Genomic DNA, 20,355 nt, shown 5'->3' with positions numbered 1-20,355 from the left:
TATTTTTGTATAATTGTAAGTTTTTCTTTCTTTAAAATTTTGGGAGTTAGTTTCTTCTAACAGACCCAAATCAAGTGTGTGGCTCTGTTCTATTCACCAATCTAATATATATATATATATCTTTTTTTTTTCTTTTTTTCTTCCTTTCTTCTTCCCCCGGTTTCAGTCTCTTATGATTCGGTTAGTGTATATTTTTCTGGGGTTGTTGCTACCCTTTTAGCATTTTGTTCTCTCATCCATCTATTCTTATCTGGATAAAATGACAGGGCAGAAAAACTCACCACCAAAAAAGAACAAGAGACAGTACCAATGGCTATGAGCCTAGTCAATATGGACATTAGTAATATGTCAGAACTAGAGTTCAGAATGACAATTATCAAGGATCTAGCCGGGCTTGAAAAAAGATACTAGAAAATCTCTTTCTGGATAAATAAAATCCCTTTCTGGAGAATTAAAATCCAACCAGGTTGAAATTTTAAAAAGCTATTAATGAGATGCAATAAAAAATGGAGGCTCTTACTGCTAGGATAAATGAGGCAGAAGAGAGAATTAGTGATATAGAAGACCAAATGATGGAGAATAAAGAAGCTGAGAAAAACAGAAAAAGAGAAACAAACAACTACTGGACCACGAGAAGAGAATTCAAGAGATAAGTGATACCATAAGATGAAACAATATTAGAATAATTGTGATCCCAGAAGAAAAAGAAAGAGGGGGGGCAGAAGGTATATTGGAGCAAATTATAGCAGAGAATTTCCCTAATTTGGCAAAGGGAACAAGCATCAAAATCCAGGAGGCACAGAGAATCCCCCTCAAAATCAATAAAAATAAGTCCACACCCCGTCATCTAATAGTAAAACTTACAAGCCTCAGTGACAAAGAGAAAATCCTGAAAGCAGCTTGGAACAAGAGGTTTGTAACATACAAGAGGTCTGTAACATATACTTTTATCCACAGAGACTTGGCAGGCCAGAAAGGACTGGCATGATATATTCAAAGCACCAAATGAGAAAAATATGCAGCCAAGAATACTATATCCAACAAGACTGTCATTGAAAATAGAAGGAGAGATAAAAAGCTTCCAGGGCAAACAAAAATTAAAAGAATTTGCAAACACCAAGACAGCCCTACAGGAAATATCGAAAGGGGTCCTCTAAGCAAAGAGAGAGCCTAAAAGTAACAGACCTGAAAGGAACAGAGACAATATACAGTAACAGTCACCTTACAGGCAATAAAATGGCAGCAAATTCATATCTTTCAATACTTACCCTGAGCTAAATGGGCTAAAATGCCCCAATCAGAAGACACATGGTATCAGAATGGATTAAAAAAAAAAAAAAAAGACCCATAGAAATGCTGTCTGCAAGAGACTCATTTTAGACCCAAAGACAACTCAGGATTTAAAGTGAGGGGGTGGAAAACAACTTACCATGCTAATGGACATCAAAAGAAAGCTGGAGTGGCAATCCTTGTATCAGATAAATTAGATTTTAAGCCAAAGACTATAATAAGATATGAGGAAGGACCCTCTATCATACTTAAAAGGTCTGTCCAACAAAATCTAACAATTTTAAATATCTAATTTACTAGTTATTTAATTTAATTCCCTAATTTAATCCCCTAATATGGGAGCAGCCAATTATATAAACCAATTAATAACACAATGAAAGAGACACATCAACAATAATACAATAAAAGCATAGGACTTTAACACCCCCCCCCCTCACGGAAATGGAAATAAGGAAATAAGGAATGGAAGTAAGGAAATAAAGGAAATAAATGACACACTGGACTAGATGGACATCACAGATATATTTAGAACACTCCATCCCAAAGCAACAGAATACACATTCTTCTCTAGTGCTCATGGAACATTCTCCAGAATAGATCACATCCTGGGTCACCAATCAGATCTCAGCTGGTACCAAAAGATTGGGATCATTCCATGCATATTTTCAGACCACAATGCTTCAAAACTATAACTGAACCACAAGAGGAAAGTTGGAAAGAACTAAAATACATGGAGGCTAAAGAGCATCCTACTAAAGAATGAATGGTCAAGCAGGCAATTAAAGAAGAACGAAAAAAATTCATGGAAACAAATGAAAATGAAAGCACAACTGTTCAAAATCTTTGGGACTCAGCAAAGGTGGTCCTGAGAGAAAAGTATATAGCAATACAAGCCTTTCTCAAGAAACAAGACAGGTCTCAAGTACGCAACCAAACCCTACACCTAAAGGAGCTGGAGAGGGACGCCCGGGTGGCTCAGTTGGTTAAGCAGCGGCCTTCGGCTCAGGTCATGATCCCAGGGTCCTGGGATCGAGTCCCACATCGGGCTCCTTGCTCAGCAGGGAGCCTGCTTCTCCCTCTGCCTCTGCCTGCCTCTCTGTCTGCCTGTGCTCACTCTCTCTGACAAATAAATAAATAAATAAAGGAGCTGGAGAAAGAATAGCAAAGAAAGCCTAAATCCTGCAGAGAAATAATAAAGATCAGAGCAAAAATCAATGAAATAGAAAGCAAAAGAACAGTAGAACACATCAACAAAACTAGGAGCTGGTTCTTTGAAAGAATTAATAAGATTGATAAACCGCTGGCCAGACTTATCAAAAAGAAAAGAGAAGGGATCAAAATTAATAAAACCACAAATGAAATAGGAGAGATCACAACCAACACCAAAGAAATACAATTATAAGAACATATTATGAGCAACTATACACTAGCAAATTTGACAATCTGGAAGAAAATGGATGCATTCCTAGAGACATAAACTACCAAAACTGAACCAGAAAGAAACAGAAAACCTTAACAGACCCATAACCAGTAAGGAGATTGAAGCAGTCATCAAAAATCTCCCAACAAAAAAGAGCCCAGGGCCAGATGGCTTCCCAGGAGAATTCTACTAAACATTTAAAGAAGAATTAATACCTTTCTCCTGAAACTGTTCCAAAAAATAGAAATGGAAGGAAAACTTCCAAACTCATTTCATGAAGCCAGCATTACTTTGATCCCAAAACCAGACAAAGACCTCATCAAAAAGGAGAATTACAGACCAATATCCTTGATGAACACAGATGCAAAAATTCTCACCAAAATACTAGTTACTAATAGGATCCAACGGTACATTAAAAGGATTATTCACCACGACCAAGTGGGATTTATTCCTGGACTGCAAGTTTGGTTCAACAAGTGCAAATCAATCAATGTGATACATTAATAAAAGAAAGAACAAGAACCATAGGATACTCTCAATAGATGCTGAAAAAGCATTTGACAAAGTACAGCATCCTTTCTTGACCAAAACTCTTCAAAGTGTAGGCATAGAGGGTACATATCTCAAGATCATCAAAATTAATTTTTCATCAAAATTAGAAGAAAAAATATTGTGAAAATGTCTATGCTACCTAAAGCAATCTATACCTTAACGCAATCCCTATCAAAATACCATCAATTTTTTTCAAAGAAATGGGACAAATAATCATAAAATGTATATGGAACAAGAAAAGACCCTGAATAGCCAGAAGAATGTTGAAAAAGAAAGCCAAAGTTGGTGGCATCACAATTCCAGAATTCAAGCTCTATTACAAAGCTGCAATCATCAAGACAGTATGGTACTGGCTCAAAAACAGACACGTAGATCAATGGAATAGAATAGAGAGCCCAGAAATGGACCCTCAACTCTATGGTCAACTAATCTCCCACAAAGCAGGAAAGAATGTCCAATGGGAAAAAGACAGTGTCTTCAACAAATGGTGTTAGGAAAATTGGACAGCCACATGCAGAAGAATGAAACTGGACCATTTCCTACACCACACACAAAAATAGACCCAAAATGGATAACAGACCTCAATGTGAGACAGGAATCCCTCAAAATCCTTGAGGAGAACACAGGCAACAATGTCTTCGACCTCAGCCACAGCAACTTCTTCCTAGAAACATCACCAAAGGCAAGGGAAGCAAGGGCAAAAATGAACGATTGGGACTTCATCAAGATCAAAAGCTTTTGCACAGCAAAGGAAACAGTCAACAAAACCAAAAGAAAACTGACAGAATGGGAGAAGATATTCACAAATGACATATCAGATAAAGGGCTAGTATCCAAAATCTATAAAGAACTTATCAAACTCAACACCCAAAGAACATATAATCCAATCAAGAAATAGGCAAAATGCATGAACAGACATTTCTGCAAAGAATACATCCAAATGGCCAACAGACACATGAAAAAGTGCTCAATATCACTCAGCATCAGGGAAATACAAATCAAAACAACAGTGAGAAACCACCTCAAACCAGTCAGAACGGCTAAAATTAACAAGTCAGGAAACAACAGATGTTGGTGAGGATGTGGAGAAAAGGGGAACCTTCTTACACTGTTGGTGGGAATACAAGCTGGTGTACCCACTCTGGAAAACAGTATGGAGGTTCCTCAAAAAATTGAAAACAGAGCTACCCTATGACCAGCAATTGCACTACTGGGTATTTACCCTAAAGATACAAATGTAGTGATCTGAAGGGGCACGTGCACCCAAATGTTTATAGCAGCAATGTCCACAATAGCCAAACTATGGAAAGAACCTAGATGTCCATCAACAGATGAATGGATAAAGAAGATGTGGTATATATATACAATTTAATACTATGCAGCCATTGAAAAAAACACGAAATCTTGCCATTTGCAACAATGTGGATAGAACTAGAGGGTATGATGCTAAGTGAAATAAGTCAGAGAAAGACTATTATCACATGATCTCTCTGATATGAGGGAATTTGAGGGGCAGGGTGGGGGGTCGTGGGGGGCACGGAAGGAAAAAATGAAACAAGATGGGATCAGGAAGGAGACAAACCATGAGAGACTCTTAATCTCAGGAAACTAATTGAGGGTTGGCGGGGTGAAAGGGGAGGGATAGGGTGGCTGGGTTATGGACATTGGGGAGGGTATGTGCTATGATGAGTGCTGCAAATGGTTTAAGACTGATGATTCACAGACCTATACCCCTGAAGCAAATAATAAATTATATGTTAATTTTTAAAAAAAGAAATTCAACAGATTTCTGCATGTTGATTTTGTATCCTAAGACTTTGTTGAATTCATATAGCAGTACTAGCAATTTTTTGATGGAAACTTTTCGGTTTTTTATGGAGTATCATGTCATCCACGAACAGTAAAACTGACTTCTTCCTTGCTGATTTGGATTCCTTTTCTTTTTGTCTGATTGCTGAGGCCAAAACTTCTAATACCATGCTAAGTAACAGTGGTGAGAGTAGACATCCCTGTCCTATTCCTGACATCAGAGGAAAAGTTCTCAGTTTTTCCCCAGTGAGGATGATATTAATTGTGGGTTTTTCATATATGCCCTTTATTATGTTGAGGTATGTTCCCTCTATCCCTTCTTTGTTGAGGGTTTTTATCATGAATGAAAATTGTTCTTTGTTCTTTGTTCTTTATTGAGAGGATCACATGGTTCTTATCCTTTCTTTTATTAATGTGGTGGTCAACTAATTTTCAACAAAGCAGGAAAGAATATCCAATGGGAAAACAGACAGTCTTTTCAACAAACAGCATTGGGAAAACTGCACAGCAACATGCAAAAGAATGCAAAAGAATGAAACTGGACCACTTCCATACACAAAAATAAATAAAAAATGGATGAAAGACAAATGTGAAACAGGAAACCATCAATATCCTAGAGGAGAACACAGGCAATAACCCTCTTGGCATCGGCCATATCAATTTCTTATTAGATACATCTCCTGAGGCAAGGGAAACAAAAGCAAAAATAAATATTGGGACTTCATAAAAATAAAAACCTTCTGCCCAGTGAAGGAAGCAATCAACAAAACTAAAAGGTAACCCATGGAATTGGAGAAGATACTTGCAAATGATGTACCTGATAACAGGTCAGTATCCCAAAATCTTTAAAGAACTTATAAACTCAATACCCAAAAACCAAATAATCCAGTTTAAAAAATGGGTAGAAGACATGGACATTTTTCCAAAGAAGACATACAAATGGCTGACATAGGAAAAGACACTGAATATCATTCATCAGGGAAATACAAATCAAAACTACAATGAGATACCACCTCACAACTGTTAGAATGGCTAAAATCAACAACACAGGAAACAACAGGTATTGGTGAGGATGTAGAGAAACAGGAAACCTCTCACACTGTTGATGGGAATGGAAACTGGTGCAGCCACTAGAAAACAGCATGGAGATCCTTTGAAAAGGTAAAAATAGAACTACCCTATAATCCAGCAATTACACCACTAGGTATTTACCCAAAGAATACAAAAACACTGATTTGAAGGGATTCATGCACCTCGATGCTTATAACAGAATTATCAACAAAAGCCAAATTATGGAAAGAGCCTAAATGTCCACCACATGATGAATGGGTCTTCTTTATCTATCTGTGTGTGTGTGTGTGTGTGTGTGTGTGTGTATACATACATACAATGGGGTATTACTCAGCCATCCAAAAGAATGACATCTTGCCATGTTCAATGATATGAATGGAACTAGAGAGGATTATGCTAAACAAAATAAGTTGGAGAAAAACAAATACCATATGATTTCACTCATATGTGGAATTTAAGAAACAAAACAGATGAACATCGGTTGTGGGGTAGGAAAAAAGAGAGGCAAACCAGAAAACAGACTCTTAACTATAGGAAACACGCTGAAGGTTGCTGGAGGGGAGGTGGGCAGGGGGGCGTGGTTAAATGGGTGATGGGTATTAAGGAAGACACTTGCTGTGATGAGCACTGTGTGTTGTATGTAAGTGATGAATTACTTAAATTCTACATCTGAAATTAGTATTATATTTTATGTTAACTGGAATTTAAATAAAAACTTGAAAACAAAAACAAAAAATCTTTTATGGAAAGGTAGTATCTTAAGACAAATAAAAATGAAAATACAACGTAACAAAACTTATGGGATGCAGCAAAACCAGTGCTAAGAATGAGATTTATAGCTATAAATGTTCACATTAGAAAAGATCTCAAATTAATAACTTAAATTTACACTGTAAGGAACCAGAAAATAAGAACAAAGCCTGAAGCTAGTATAAGGAAAGAAATAATAATAATTAGGGCAGAGATAAAGAATAGGAAAAAAAAATAGAGAAAATCAACAAAATGAAGAGTTCATTCTTCAAAAAAAATTAGCAAAATTGATAAGCTTTTGGCCACGCTGATTAAGAAAAAATTAAGACTCAACTAAAATTGAAATGAAACATTACTACCGATTTTACATAAAAATAATTATGAGAGAATACTATGAACTGTATATCAACAAATTGGATGACCTAAATGAAACAAACAAATTTCTAAAAACACACAACTTACCAAAAATGAATCATGAATAGAATCATGAATAGATCTGTAAGAAGATAGAATTAGTCATCAAAAATCTCTCAACAAAGAAATGCCCAGAACCAGATGGCCCCACTGGAGAATTCTAACAAACATTTAAAGAAGAATTAACACCAATCCTCAAATATCCTAAACAAAATACTAACACAAACAGAATTCAACAGCACACTAAAAAGATCACATATCATGACCAAGTGGGATTTATTCCTGGGAAGCTGGGATGACTCAACATATGAAAATTCAATCAATGTAATACAACATATTAACATAATGAAGGGGGGTAAACACAATCACCTGAATTGATGCAGAAAAGCATATGACAAAATTCAATGCCATTTCATGATTTTTAAAACACACTCTAACTAGGACTAGAAGGAAACTGCTTCACTATAATAAAGGCCATCTATGAGAAGCCCTCAGCTAAGAGCATACTCAGTGTTGAAAAACTCAAATGTTTTTCCTTTAAGATCATGAACAAGGCGGGGCGCCTGGGTGGCTCAGTGGTTTAGGCCTCTGCCTTCAGCTCGGGTCATGATCTCAGGGTCCTGGGATCGGGCCCCGCATCAGGCTCTCTGCTCGGCAGGAGCCTGCTTCCCCCTCTCTCTGTCTGCCTCTCTGCCTAGCTCTGATTTCTCTCTGTCAAATAAATAAAATTTAAAAAAAAAAAAAAAAAGATCATGAACAAGGCAAAGTGACCACTCTTGTCACTCCTATTCGACAATGTACTTTAAGTCCTACCCAGGGCAACTAAGCTAGATAAATAAATAAATGACATCCAAATTAGAAAGGAAGAAGTAATATTATCTATTTGCATGTAATACTATCTCATACCTATACAAAACCCAGAAGATTCCACACACATAAAAATGTTAGAACCAATGAATGAATTCAGCAAAATTGCAAAAGGTAAGAATTAACATACCATCAGCTGCATTTCTATACATGAATAATTAACAGCCTGAAAAAAAGTGCAGAAAACAACTCCATTTAACATATCATTAAGTAGAATAAAATACTTAGGAGTAAACATAACCAAGGAGTCCAAAGACTTGCTCACTGAAAACTGTAAAACTTTCCTGAAAGAAGTTAAAGAAGCAAGAAATAAATGGGAAGACATTCTGTGTACATGAATTTTGTGAATATTGCTAATATTGCTAATGCCACCCAAAGCTATCTATGTATTCACTACAATCCCTATCAAAACCCAAATCCTAATTTCTTTCTTTTTTAGATTTTATTTATTTGAGAGAGAGAGACAGACAGACAGACAGAGCACAAGCAGGGGCAGGGACAGAGGCAGAGGCAGAGGCAGAAGCAGGCTCCCCGATGAGCAAGGAAGCCAATGTGGGACTCAATCCCAGGACCCTGACCTGAGCTGAAGGCAGACGCTTAAACCAACTGAGCCAACCAGGTGCCCTCCCTATTTCTTTTGTAGAAATAGAATACCCATCTTAAAATTCATATGAAATCTTAAGGGACCCTGAATAACCAAAACAGTCTTGAAAAAGAAGATATAAGTTGGAAGTCTAAAACATCCTGATATTAAAACTTAGAGTAGTTAAAACAGTGTGGTGTTGGCATACAGACAGACAACAAACCAATGGAAAAGCATAAAGAGCCCAGAAACAAATCCTCACATTATATGGTCAAAAGATTTTTACATGATTCCCCATTCAATGAGGAAAGGGCAGTCCTTTCAACAAATGGCACTGGGAACACTGGGTATCCACATGCAAAAGAAAGAAGTTGGACCCTTACCTTATACTATATACAAAAATTAACTCAAAATGGATCAAAGATTTAAACCAAAGAACTAAAACTATAAAACTCTTAGAAAAAATCATAGGGGAAAATCTTCATGATGTTGGATTTGGAATTATTCCTCAAAGAGGATACCAAAAGCACAGGCCAAAAAAAAAAAAAAAGAGGCGCGAGGGATAGATAAAATGGCCTTCACCAAAATTTAAAAATCTTTATGTATCCAAGGACATTATCAACAGAGTGAAAAGACAACCCACAAAATGGAAAAAAATGTTTGCAAGCCATATATATATATAAGGAGTTAATATCCAAAATATGTAAGAAATCCTATAACAAAAAAACAACTTGATTTAAAAACATACAAAGCACTTGAATAGACATTTCTCCAAAGAAGATAAATAACCAGTAAGTATGTTAAAAAATGTTCAGTGTCACTAGTAATTAGTGAAATGCAAATCAAAACCACAGTAAGATACCACCTCACACCCATTAAGATGGCAATTATCAAAGGAGTAAAGCAACAGGAACTAACAAGTGCTAGTGAGTATGTGGAGAAACAGAACCCTGGTGCACTGGTGGGAATATAAAATGGTACAGCTACTATGGAAAATAGTACAGTAGTTCCCTAAAAACTTTAAACAGAATTACCATATGATCCAGCAATTCCACATTTGGCTCTATATCCCCCAAATAATTGAAAGCAGAGACCTGACATATTTGTACACCCAAATTTACAATAGCATTCGTCAAAATCGCCAAAGGGTATAAGCAACCCAAATGTCCATGGACAGATGACTGAATAAATAAAATACAGTATGTACCTAACACAGAGTAGTTTTTAACCTTAAAAAAGGAAGTTCTGAGAGATGCCTCAACATGAATAAACACTAAAGACATTATACTAAGTGACAGGGATACAAAAGAACGAACACCATCTGATTCTACTTCTGAGGTATATAAAACAGTCAAATTCATAGAGATAGAAAACAGAATGGTGGATGCCCAGGATGGGGTGAAGGAAGGATGGAGAGTTATTTAACAGGCATAGAGTTTCAATTTGGGAAAGCTAAAATGTTCTGAAAATGGATGGAGGTGATAGTTGCACAGCAATGTGAATGTACTTACTGCCACCTAACTATGCAGTTAAAAATGGTTAAAATGGTAAATTTTTACCACAATACAAAAAATAGAAAACAACCAATGGTGATAATGAACCATCAAGTATGTAATAAAATACAGTGAGTAAGAGCACTTGTAGCAGGAAAACTGACACAACCTTTTGAAATTATTGTGGCAATGTATGTAAAGGACCATGGAAATTTTTTTCTTGATAACCCTACCTTTGAAAATATATTTTAAAAATATGTATTTTTTTACAAATGATGCAAATGAAGCATAAAATATGAATTAAGATGTTTATAGGTCTCTTAGTACTATTTATAATTGCACCCAAAACCATAAAATACTTAGATCAAAAATAACACATGCATTCTGTGTATGTTGAGAACTATAAGACTTAATGAGAAAAGTCAAAGATCTAAACAGAAAATGTGTCCTATCTATGAAATGGAAAACTCTTTATTGTGATGTCAGTTCTCCCCTTGATCTATAGATACAACACAAATCAATGTCCTAGCAGCTTTTTTTTAATCTACAAACTCAATCTCACATTTATATGGAAAAGCAAAGAATTAGAATAACGAAAACAATTTTGAAAAAGAACAAAGTTGAGAGATTTATACTCTCTGATATCCAGACACACAATAAAGCTACCACAATTAAGACAGTGAGGTATGACTGAAAAGATAGACACATGAATTCATGAAACCATGAAAGTCCAGAAATAAACCAACACACATATGGTAACTGATTTTCATTGAAGGTGAAGTGTTTTAGACACTCAATGAACCTTAGACAACTCAATGGAGATAGGCTAGTCTTTTCCATAAGTGATGCTAAAACAAATGAACATTCACATGCAAAAAACGAAGAACCTAACCTTGCACTATATACAAAAATTAACCCAACATGGATCACAGCCCCAAATGTAAAACCTCTAATTTTTTTAGATGCATGAGATCTTTGCAAATTTTCGCTAAGATATATAAACAGAAATCAAAAGGAAAAAATAAGTACACTTCATCAAAACCACAACCTTCTCTTCTCCAGAAAACACTATTAAAGTAGAAAGGATGTCAAGTAGCTACAAATCTTATACGCTGCTAGGAAAAATGAAAAATTCTACCATACATTGCTGGTGGAAATATGATCACTTTGGTAATGTGTGTTGGTTTCTTATAAGCATACATGTATCATATGGCCTAGATTCCTACGTATTTACTCAAAAGAAAATCTGTGTCCACACCAAAAAACAACAACTATACGTGAATGTTTTTAGGAGCTTTATTCACAAATGCCAACAACTAGAAAGAATCCACATGTCCACAGGGTGCATGAATATACAAACCGTGGTACAACAGAATACCAATATATGCAACAACATGGATGAATCACAAATATATTATGCTAGAGTTACATGTTGTAGGGTTCCAGTTGTTTGACATTCTGGAAAAGGCAAGCCTAAACCAAAAGAAAACAAATCAGTGAGTGACGGACAGAGAATGGAGGCAGAGGGAGGATACTGACTACAAAGGGGCATGAGGAACCCCTTTGGGGTAACAGAAATGTTCTGTGGCTCAGCTTGGTACTAGTTATATAATTGTGTTTGTAAAAATTCACACTGTACACATAAAAACTGTGTACCAAAAACAACAAAAACAACAAACTGTGTACCTACAGAAGTATTAACTTTATCATATATAAATTCCACCTCAATAAATCTGGTTTAAGTAAATTATGATTAGGCTGGTCCTAGGTCTAAATCACATGTTGGAATTTGCTCTTGGTTTTAATACTGACAAGTAGGGACACCTAGGTGGCTCAGTTAAGCACAGTGAGCCTTCAGCTCAGGTCATGATCCCTGGGCTCTGGAATCCAGTTCTGCATTGGGCTGCTTGCTCAGCAGGGAGCCTCCTTCTCCCTCTACCTGCCTCTCTCCTTGCTTATGCTTACATGCATGCTCTCTCATAAATAAATAAAATCTTTAAAAAAATAAATTAATAGTGACAAGTACTGAAAACCTCAACCCACAAGATGTTTTGTTGCAAAATTAATCAGAACTCTCACAGTACTTCGCAAAAAAAGTTTAAGCTTATTAAGGAATATTGAAGATTTCAGGACTCTTCTGATTAAATTCATGTAGCATCATCTTATCTTACTTAAATCAGTAAGGTCCTGTTTACTTTGGGAGAGGAATAAAATTACAAATACAAATTTAATATCAGTAACTACAAGAGTTTTGTAGTTCTCAACTTCAGAAGCACTTTCACCAAGCACTGAAAAGTTCTTATGCTTATCTGACTCCAATCTCCTCTTCTAAGGCGGTAATTTGACCAGAATAGCCAGCAGGTTTGCAGCAAAATCCAAAACTGATACCACAGGATCATGAATACAAAGATTTAAGTCTTTCATATGGCCAAACATCCACTACATACATCAGCAATGGACTTCTGTCAAATTCTTACAAGGGGGTTTTCATTCTCTCTCAAAAATAATCAATGTTCCCCAAGGATCAATTAAGAACTTCAACCATCATCCTTTGAAAAGGAAGAAAAATTCTGCATGAAGAAGAAATTAACATTTTGCCCACATTTTTTGACAAATGTCTTGGAAAGGGCAATAATTCAATACTTTTGCTCTAATGTATCTGAGTTTCCTGGCAGCAGATGAGACTTCTTTTAGAATTATTGGCTGTGTCTTAGCATTAATGTATGCCATGTGCTGAAACAGAGAGCAATGCTCTCTTTCATGAAGTGGCAAAACATTTGTTGCCAGCCATCTCAGAAGCTCCATGAGGATGGACAGTACCAAGTTTTGCTAAGAAAAAATAATAATAAAAAGTTTCACAACAGCAACTTTTTTGATGGTGCCAACATACAAATGATGATTAAAATCAAATGTTAGCTGCCCTGAGAAGCATTCATATTTTTATCCTGTTGAATGTTAAAGTTACTGCTGATTCTTCTGTGAATTCCAGCTGAATGTGAAGAAATGTCAACAATTCTAGTGCAGATGACGTCATCTGACAGAGGCACTGCTTCAATTTTCTTTCTCTCTTCTCAAACAAGGCAGCTCCTGATTTCCAAGATTTTCATCTTCACCAAGATCTCTTCAATTGTATATGGCTTCTGTCTGGGTCATACAATAAACAAATGCACAGGAGGCTTCAAGATAAAGCTTTGTTGGCCAAATCCAGTTTCCAATCCTTTCAATTTAAGCTTTCTTTTAATTAAAGAACAGTGTTTTTCTAATTGCTATAAGGACTAACAACTTCATACCTATATGTGGGGATAAACAGAAGAGAAACCTAAGCTATAATAAATACCCATTCTTTTTACATTTTCAAACTACATTATGTAAAATTGAATTGCCTATAATCATAACAGCATCATACATCTTCTTGAATTCCTAACAGAAACTTAATCCAGATATTTACCATAACATAATGAGTGGCAATAATGATTATATATTACCTGACCATGTACAATTGCATCCCATGTCACTCCACTCTTTTCTGGCACAAAATATACCTTATTTTGACAAACACAAAAAAAGTATTTTGTTAAATTGGCTTTTTTCCTACAAAGAAAAATATCATATCTAGTTTAAAAATCTTTGATTTAGAAATATTTAGGAGTGACACACAGTGACTCAAAAAATACATGCTCAGTTAACTAAATTCTGAATTCAACTAACTATTAATATGATTTTTGGAGGAGTATCAGAATGGATTTGAAAGAAAAATTAAAGCTCTTAAAGTTATATATTCTCTTATCCCCTTACTCCATCCATATTTCATTCATACATTGATCTAAGTCAATAGCTCCTAATCTCAACTACATTATGACAAGCACCTCAGAAAGTTCTTTAACACTAATGAGCAGAACCCATTCCAGACTAATTAAATCTAAATTCCTTGGGGTAGACCTGATCATTTTTTTAACATCCCAGTGATTTGTTGTTGTTGTTGTTGTTGTTGTTAAAATTTTATTTGAGAGAGAGAGAGAAAAAAAGAGAGCACAAGTGGGGGGAGGGGCAGAGGAAGTAGGAGAAGGAGACTCCCTGCTGAGCACAGAGCCCAATGAGGGGCTCAGTTAATTACAGGACTGCAGGATCACAACCTGAGCAGAAGATAGACACACAATCGACAGCCACCCAGGCTTTCCTAATGCCCCAGGATTAAGAACTACTAAGTCAAATAACTAATCATAGATCTTGGTGTTTTGTTTTGTTTTGTTTTTAAGACTTTTCTTTATTTATTCGACAGACAGAGATCACAAGTAGGCAGAGAGGCAGGTGGGGGGATGGGAGCAGGCTCCCCACTGTGCAGAGAGCCAGATGCAGGGCTCCATCCCAGGACCCCAAGATCATGACCTGAGCCGAAGGCAGAGGCTTAACCCACTGAGCCACCCAGGTGCCCCTAGATCTTGTTCTTTAAAAGCTTACATTCTATAAAAAAGTAAAAATAAAAGTAAATTTAAAAAAATTTTTTAAAAAGCTTACATTCTAGAGGTGCCTGGCTGCCTCAGGTGGTAAAGCATATGACTCTTGATCTCAGAGTCAGGAGTTCAAGCCCCACCTGGAGCACAGTATATTCCAGTATACATGAATGTATATATATTCTTAGGGGCTATGTATACAAAGATTAATAAAACGTACCTCCCAAGGCAAACAGGACACTTTAATGCATCTTTTAACTACATTATGACACACACACGCTTAAGGTGCAATGATAACACAGAAGAGATATATAGCCAATCCAAAAATGAGGGGAGAGTAGAGAGGCACTGAAATAAAATTTCTGGAGGAAGTATTAAGTGGTATTAAGTATTAATTGCTTCATGAGAAGCAATTAGCTAGAGAGGAGGATGGGAGGATAGGAGGAGAAGATTCAGGCACCAAGCAGTGGGAATAACAAAAGCAACAGAAAGATGGATACACCAAGGTTAACAGAGAATCAATCAGTTTGGTGTTCCCACCCAAGTAGTAGGCATGAAATTAAAAAAAATAAGAAACTCTTTGGACTGGGAGGAGTGGAGTGAAAAAAGCAGACTACAAGTTAATAAATTATTTAGGAAACTATTATATTATCTTAAATGAGAGACAATGAGGACAACAGCAGGAGAGAGGGAAAAGAGGGAAGAGAGTCCTGAAATATTTAGTACTGAAGTTATAAATAAAGTTATCAAATGACATGATGCAGTCTTAAAAAGAAATGAAATTCTGACACATACTATGACATGGATGAATCTTGAAAATCTTCTGCTAAGTGAAATAAGCCAGTCACAGAAGGATAAATATTTTATGATTCCAGTTATGAGGCATCAAATTCATAGAGACAGAAAGTACAAGTTAGCAGGAGCTAAATGGAGGGGGTAATGGGAAATTATTACATAATGGGTACAGAGATTTGGTTTGGGACAATGAAAAAGTTCTAGAGACGGATAGTAGTGATGGTTGTGCAACCATCAATGTACTTAATGCCACTAAACTGTATAGCTAAAAATGGTTAAAATGATAAACTGTATGTTGTATATGCTCTACAGTAATCTTAAAGATAATTTTTTAAAAGCACATGATATAAGGAGAGTAAGGGGGGGAAAGAGCCAAAAGTTAATTGTTAAATCCTCAGCATGGGAGACCAACTAGACAGTGGTACCATGCATGCCTCTGATGAGGATCAATGAATTGCTGTGACATTCAGGTAGCACTGTCTAGAAGGCAAACAGATAGAAGAATGAAGCTCAAGGGAGTAATACAGTTAGAAATACGGTCATCAACAAATAGGCGGTAGTTAAAACTGTAATAATCCAGGAGACTGTCCAAAGAAAACTTCAAGTAAAAAGAGAATGTCTGAGAACAGAACCTTTGGAAATAGGAGAGAGACATAAAAGGAGCTCAGAAAGAAGGGAACAGGTTGCAGTCAGACAGGTAAAGAATTAAAAGATGAGGCAGCAGAAATGACAGTATTTGGAGGTGGGGCAATGGCGACGATAGGGAGTGCAGTCAAGAGATAAAAACAGTTACAGAAGATATATTACCATACCCCTTTCTCTCCTTCTACTCCTACTTTTTGGAGTTCAATGAAAACACAAGTTTCTAGTTCTCTGTAGCCTCCTAAGACTATAAAACAAAATCCCCACACTTAAGAATAATCCAACATACTAATACACATTTTAAGATAGGAACACATCTAAAATTGTCAGGAATACATTTTATGTAACAGTAAGAATGTTAAACCTATATAGAAACTAGATCTCTGGTAGTCTACACAGGAAAAGTAAACATGTATACTTAATTGTAACTTGCTTTAAGCAATAAGATTCCCTAAAAAGCTACTTTTAAAAAAAAAGAAAGAAAATCTATTTATAATTCTTGCAAAAATTTTATCAGCATCACCTTTACCAGATTAGTCTACTATTTGAAAAGACCCTACTGTATATTAATAAAAAAAAATACCTTATGAAGTAAATACTTTTGGCTATTTGGATTTTTGTGTTTTAAATATAGCTCTATTTTAATACATTTTTTTTAAAGATTTTATTTATTTATTTATTTGACAGACAGAGATCACAGGTAGGCAGAGAGGCAGCCAGAGAGAGAGGAAGGGAAGCAGGCTCCCTGCTGAACAGAGAGCCCGATGTGGGGCTCAATCCCAGGACCCTGGGATCATGACCTGAGCCGAAGGCAGAGGCTTTAACCCACTGAGCAACCTAGGCGCCCCTACAGCTCTATTTTAAAACTAACCAAAGAGTTATATGAAAAGTTACCCAATTTATCACACGCCCATACTAACCTAAAGCTTACTGTGGTCCCAGAAGCTATTACAAACTGTATACAAATCATCTCTGATAATTTTAAAAATTATGAGGTTGGTCTCATGCCCAGTTTATGGACTATAACTGAATTTCAGAGAGTAACATTACATAGCTTGTTTGTAAACAGTGAATCTGGAATTTGAACCTATTGTGGCTTCAACCTAAGTTCTCGACCACTATCCCCTAAACAATTCTTGATTAATCTCCCTTAACTAATCTATTTTCCCATTTCAGAACAAAGTACAAGGTGACATCTCATAAGTAACAGTAGAGTAAGTCCTTGACTCTTCACACCAAAACTCTGCAAAGTTCATACAGAGTCTGGGATAAAAATGCCTCCAAAAGTTTTAAGTAATGAAAACACTTATTTTAAATTCACAGGTATTTTTTACCTCAAAAACAAATGTTTCCTAATTATGAGTTTAGCCTACATTTCTTAAATTTTATATATTATATGGAAAATATAATGAAATAATACTCAAAAAAACATTTTAATCTTTATACTCTATACCAAACCTCAACTTGCTACAAGATTCTGAACAGGCTTCATCAAACAACAGAAACTTTCTAAAACAGGTCCAACAGTTTTACAATCATTTTTTTCATTCATTACCCTTCACTGTACACTGTAACTTTCCCTTCCATCTAGGAAAATGTTAAAGTAACACTTTACTATCCACTGCTACAGGTTTGTACAGCAGTTGTAGGGGGCCACTAAACCATTAGCTAGACACACAGACCTTTAATTAATTGTCTTATGTGACTAAACCTTATAAATAGAGTTAGCCATAAGACATATTTCACATTTGTAAAAAGAATGCAAGATTCTTTTTTAATTTTACCATCCAAAATTCTCCGTGAATCTGTCTGCCTTCACCACGAATTCCTTGGAAATTAATAATTTGAACCTTTTCTCAATGTGCAAAGTTAATTAGGAGCTATTTTTTAGTAGTTTGAATTCCAAAAGACATTAACTCATATTTCAGCAAATAGGGAGAAATAAAGTAGTAGCAAGATAAGGGAAAACTTTCTTATGGAGTTCAGGAAAATTTGGTAGAGCTTCTTAAAAAAAAAAAAAAAAAACTTTGAACCTCTTTTGTATATTAAGAATTACCTCAAAATATTCATTTATTTTCATTTAATTATGAGGATTGATTTCTGGGTCTTTTAAATTTATACGCAAATGAACATTCTCACAATGTAAGGTAGAGGTAATATGGATTACTTTAAAACAAATCCATTTTCTTCGAAGACTATTCTAATTTATTAACTGAAATTAAAAGTTTGAAATGCTGGGCATTTATAAGAACTGATTGCTATATTAAAAGCAGTAATAAATAATCTTCTAAAGGAAAAAACAGAACACTTATACTTCTGAGTACCTTACAGCTTTTAAAAAACCCTCGGGATGTCAAATCACAGGCCACTATCTGTCCCCTAATACCATTCACTTCAACAGAGAACTACCTTCTCTGAGATAGGTAGGCTGCTGGGCTCCTCTGTATTTCTTGGCTGCTTTACAGAATCACATCCAAACATCCTATTTTTAAGAACATGAAGCTGAATATCAGACATGTGTTGGTGCTGGGCCCCCTGTCGGCCAGTGGAGAGCGACACACCATTCAGATTTTGAGTCACGCGGCCTGAAACACCAAGCACTGGCTCCCCGTGTTCATCTGTCTGAGAGACCTGTGGAGGAAACACAACACCTGGAAGACGGATATACCGAGGGCTTTCTGGCTGACTCAACAAAGCTTCAGACATGATTTCATGCTCATTTCCAGGAGGTGCAAGTGTATCACTGGCGGCATTTTCTAAATGTTTCCTACCCACCATCCCAGAATGAAGAACTGTGGGTTGCTGGAGCACAGTTTCTATTCTCTGTGATTTTTCAGCAGTCACGTGGAGAGAACATGGGTTCAGGCATGGAATGCTGGTCTGGATTATTGAAGGCTGCCCAAGCTGCTGAAATACTTGCTGAATTGGATGTAGAATACTTGCTCTTCCAGAAGACTCTGTCACCATAACTGGTACATTGACTTTATAAAGGTGACCTCAAAAAGGAGAAAATAGTACCGTAAGTATAACAGAAACCTAATTTCCTCTAAAAAAAAAGAAAAAGAAAGAAAGAAACCCTCAGGCACAACAGGCTGTCCAAAAATACATCAGTATGGTAATAGTTTTCTCTATGAGTTTTTATTTTATTCTTCAGATTGTGTTTTCTACAATAAATATGTATTACTCTACTTTTAACAATTAAAGCCATCTCACTTGAACTTAAGCCTTTTTTACTGCTTGCTTATATGGCACACTTTGAGATACATACAGACCACTGATATTTACTCCATGGACCTATCCCATTGTCTGATAAATTACTATGTTACCAACCCAAACTGGGATTTTAACAAACATAATAATGGAGAATGTATTTCACATATTTAAGATCTCTAAGATACCATGTAACTACTATAAGGTAATGCTATCCAAAAAGAGTTAAGTAATTTCAAAAGCTATGAAATCCCCTCCTCCCTTTTTTCCTTTAAAATAACACTAAAAAGGAAGAGGAAGAAATTTATTCTTTTGAGCACTGAGTTAGGTGCTTTAAACTTTGCAAAAACCTAAAGAACAGATATGATTCTCTTTCAAATCAAGACATAGTACTCTGAAAAAGCAAAGTTTGGTTACTCTCCAAACTTTTTGGACATTCTACTACACGATCTCCAGTACCAAAGAAGGCAAAGGTTGATCAATGTCATCTTTAGTTTTCCTTGATTAGAGCTAGCAGGGACACAGATGTGTTCCTTTGCATTTGTCAGAATTTAGGTAATTGATTTGAGTTAAAGAAACATATATAAAGCAACTTCTACAATGCTAGGAAAAAGAAATGGGAATAAGTTACAGGACAAATCTCGTACAGTGTCTTATATGGTAGGTTGCCTCCACAACAGGAATAACCACCACTTATTATTGTTCTTAAAATAAGTTATATTTTCAAAAGTTCCTGTAACTTCAGTAACTTCTAGTATACAGTTTATTAAAAATCATGAAAATTAACATCCAACAGTCAGTACCAGTGTTAAAACAAAAAAACAAAACAAAACAAAACAAAATTTAATGGGGACTATACCCTTACCAGATGCAGTCTGTAGTGTCACACCTGCTGGTACATGAATAGGATAACCAGGAAAATTGAAACTTGCACTACAGTTTGAGGTGCCCTAGATATGAAAATTTAATTAGAAAGTTAGAAAAAGGCTTTCCTTTTATCTTTTTTCC

The 20,355-nt window shown here is 35.8% G+C and overlaps 1 protein-coding gene across 2 annotated transcripts in view; it reads right to left on the bottom strand.

The window, feature by feature from the left end:
• Positions 1 to 20,355, bottom strand: part of GTF2A1L (general transcription factor IIA subunit 1 like) — a gene marked incomplete at both ends in the record, with an annotated part of 48,976 nt that overhangs the window by 15,660 nt on the left and 12,961 nt on the right. For both annotated transcript variants that reach the window (XM_080812849.1, XM_080812850.1), the window contains 2 exons: positions 18,547 to 19,133; positions 20,213 to 20,297. In XM_080812849.1, the coding sequence (XP_080668975.1) occupies positions 18,547 to 19,133; positions 20,213 to 20,297 (672 nt within the window). The remainder of the gene's footprint in view (positions 1 to 18,546; positions 19,134 to 20,212; positions 20,298 to 20,355) is intronic.

This window comes from Martes martes (genome assembly GCF_963455335.1).
Source record: "Martes martes genome assembly, chromosome: 9".
Taxonomy (NCBI): Eukaryota; Metazoa; Chordata; class Mammalia; order Carnivora; family Mustelidae; genus Martes; species Martes martes.
Note: the sequence above shows the minus strand (reverse complement) of the source record. Positions and strands in the feature narration are given on the sequence as shown.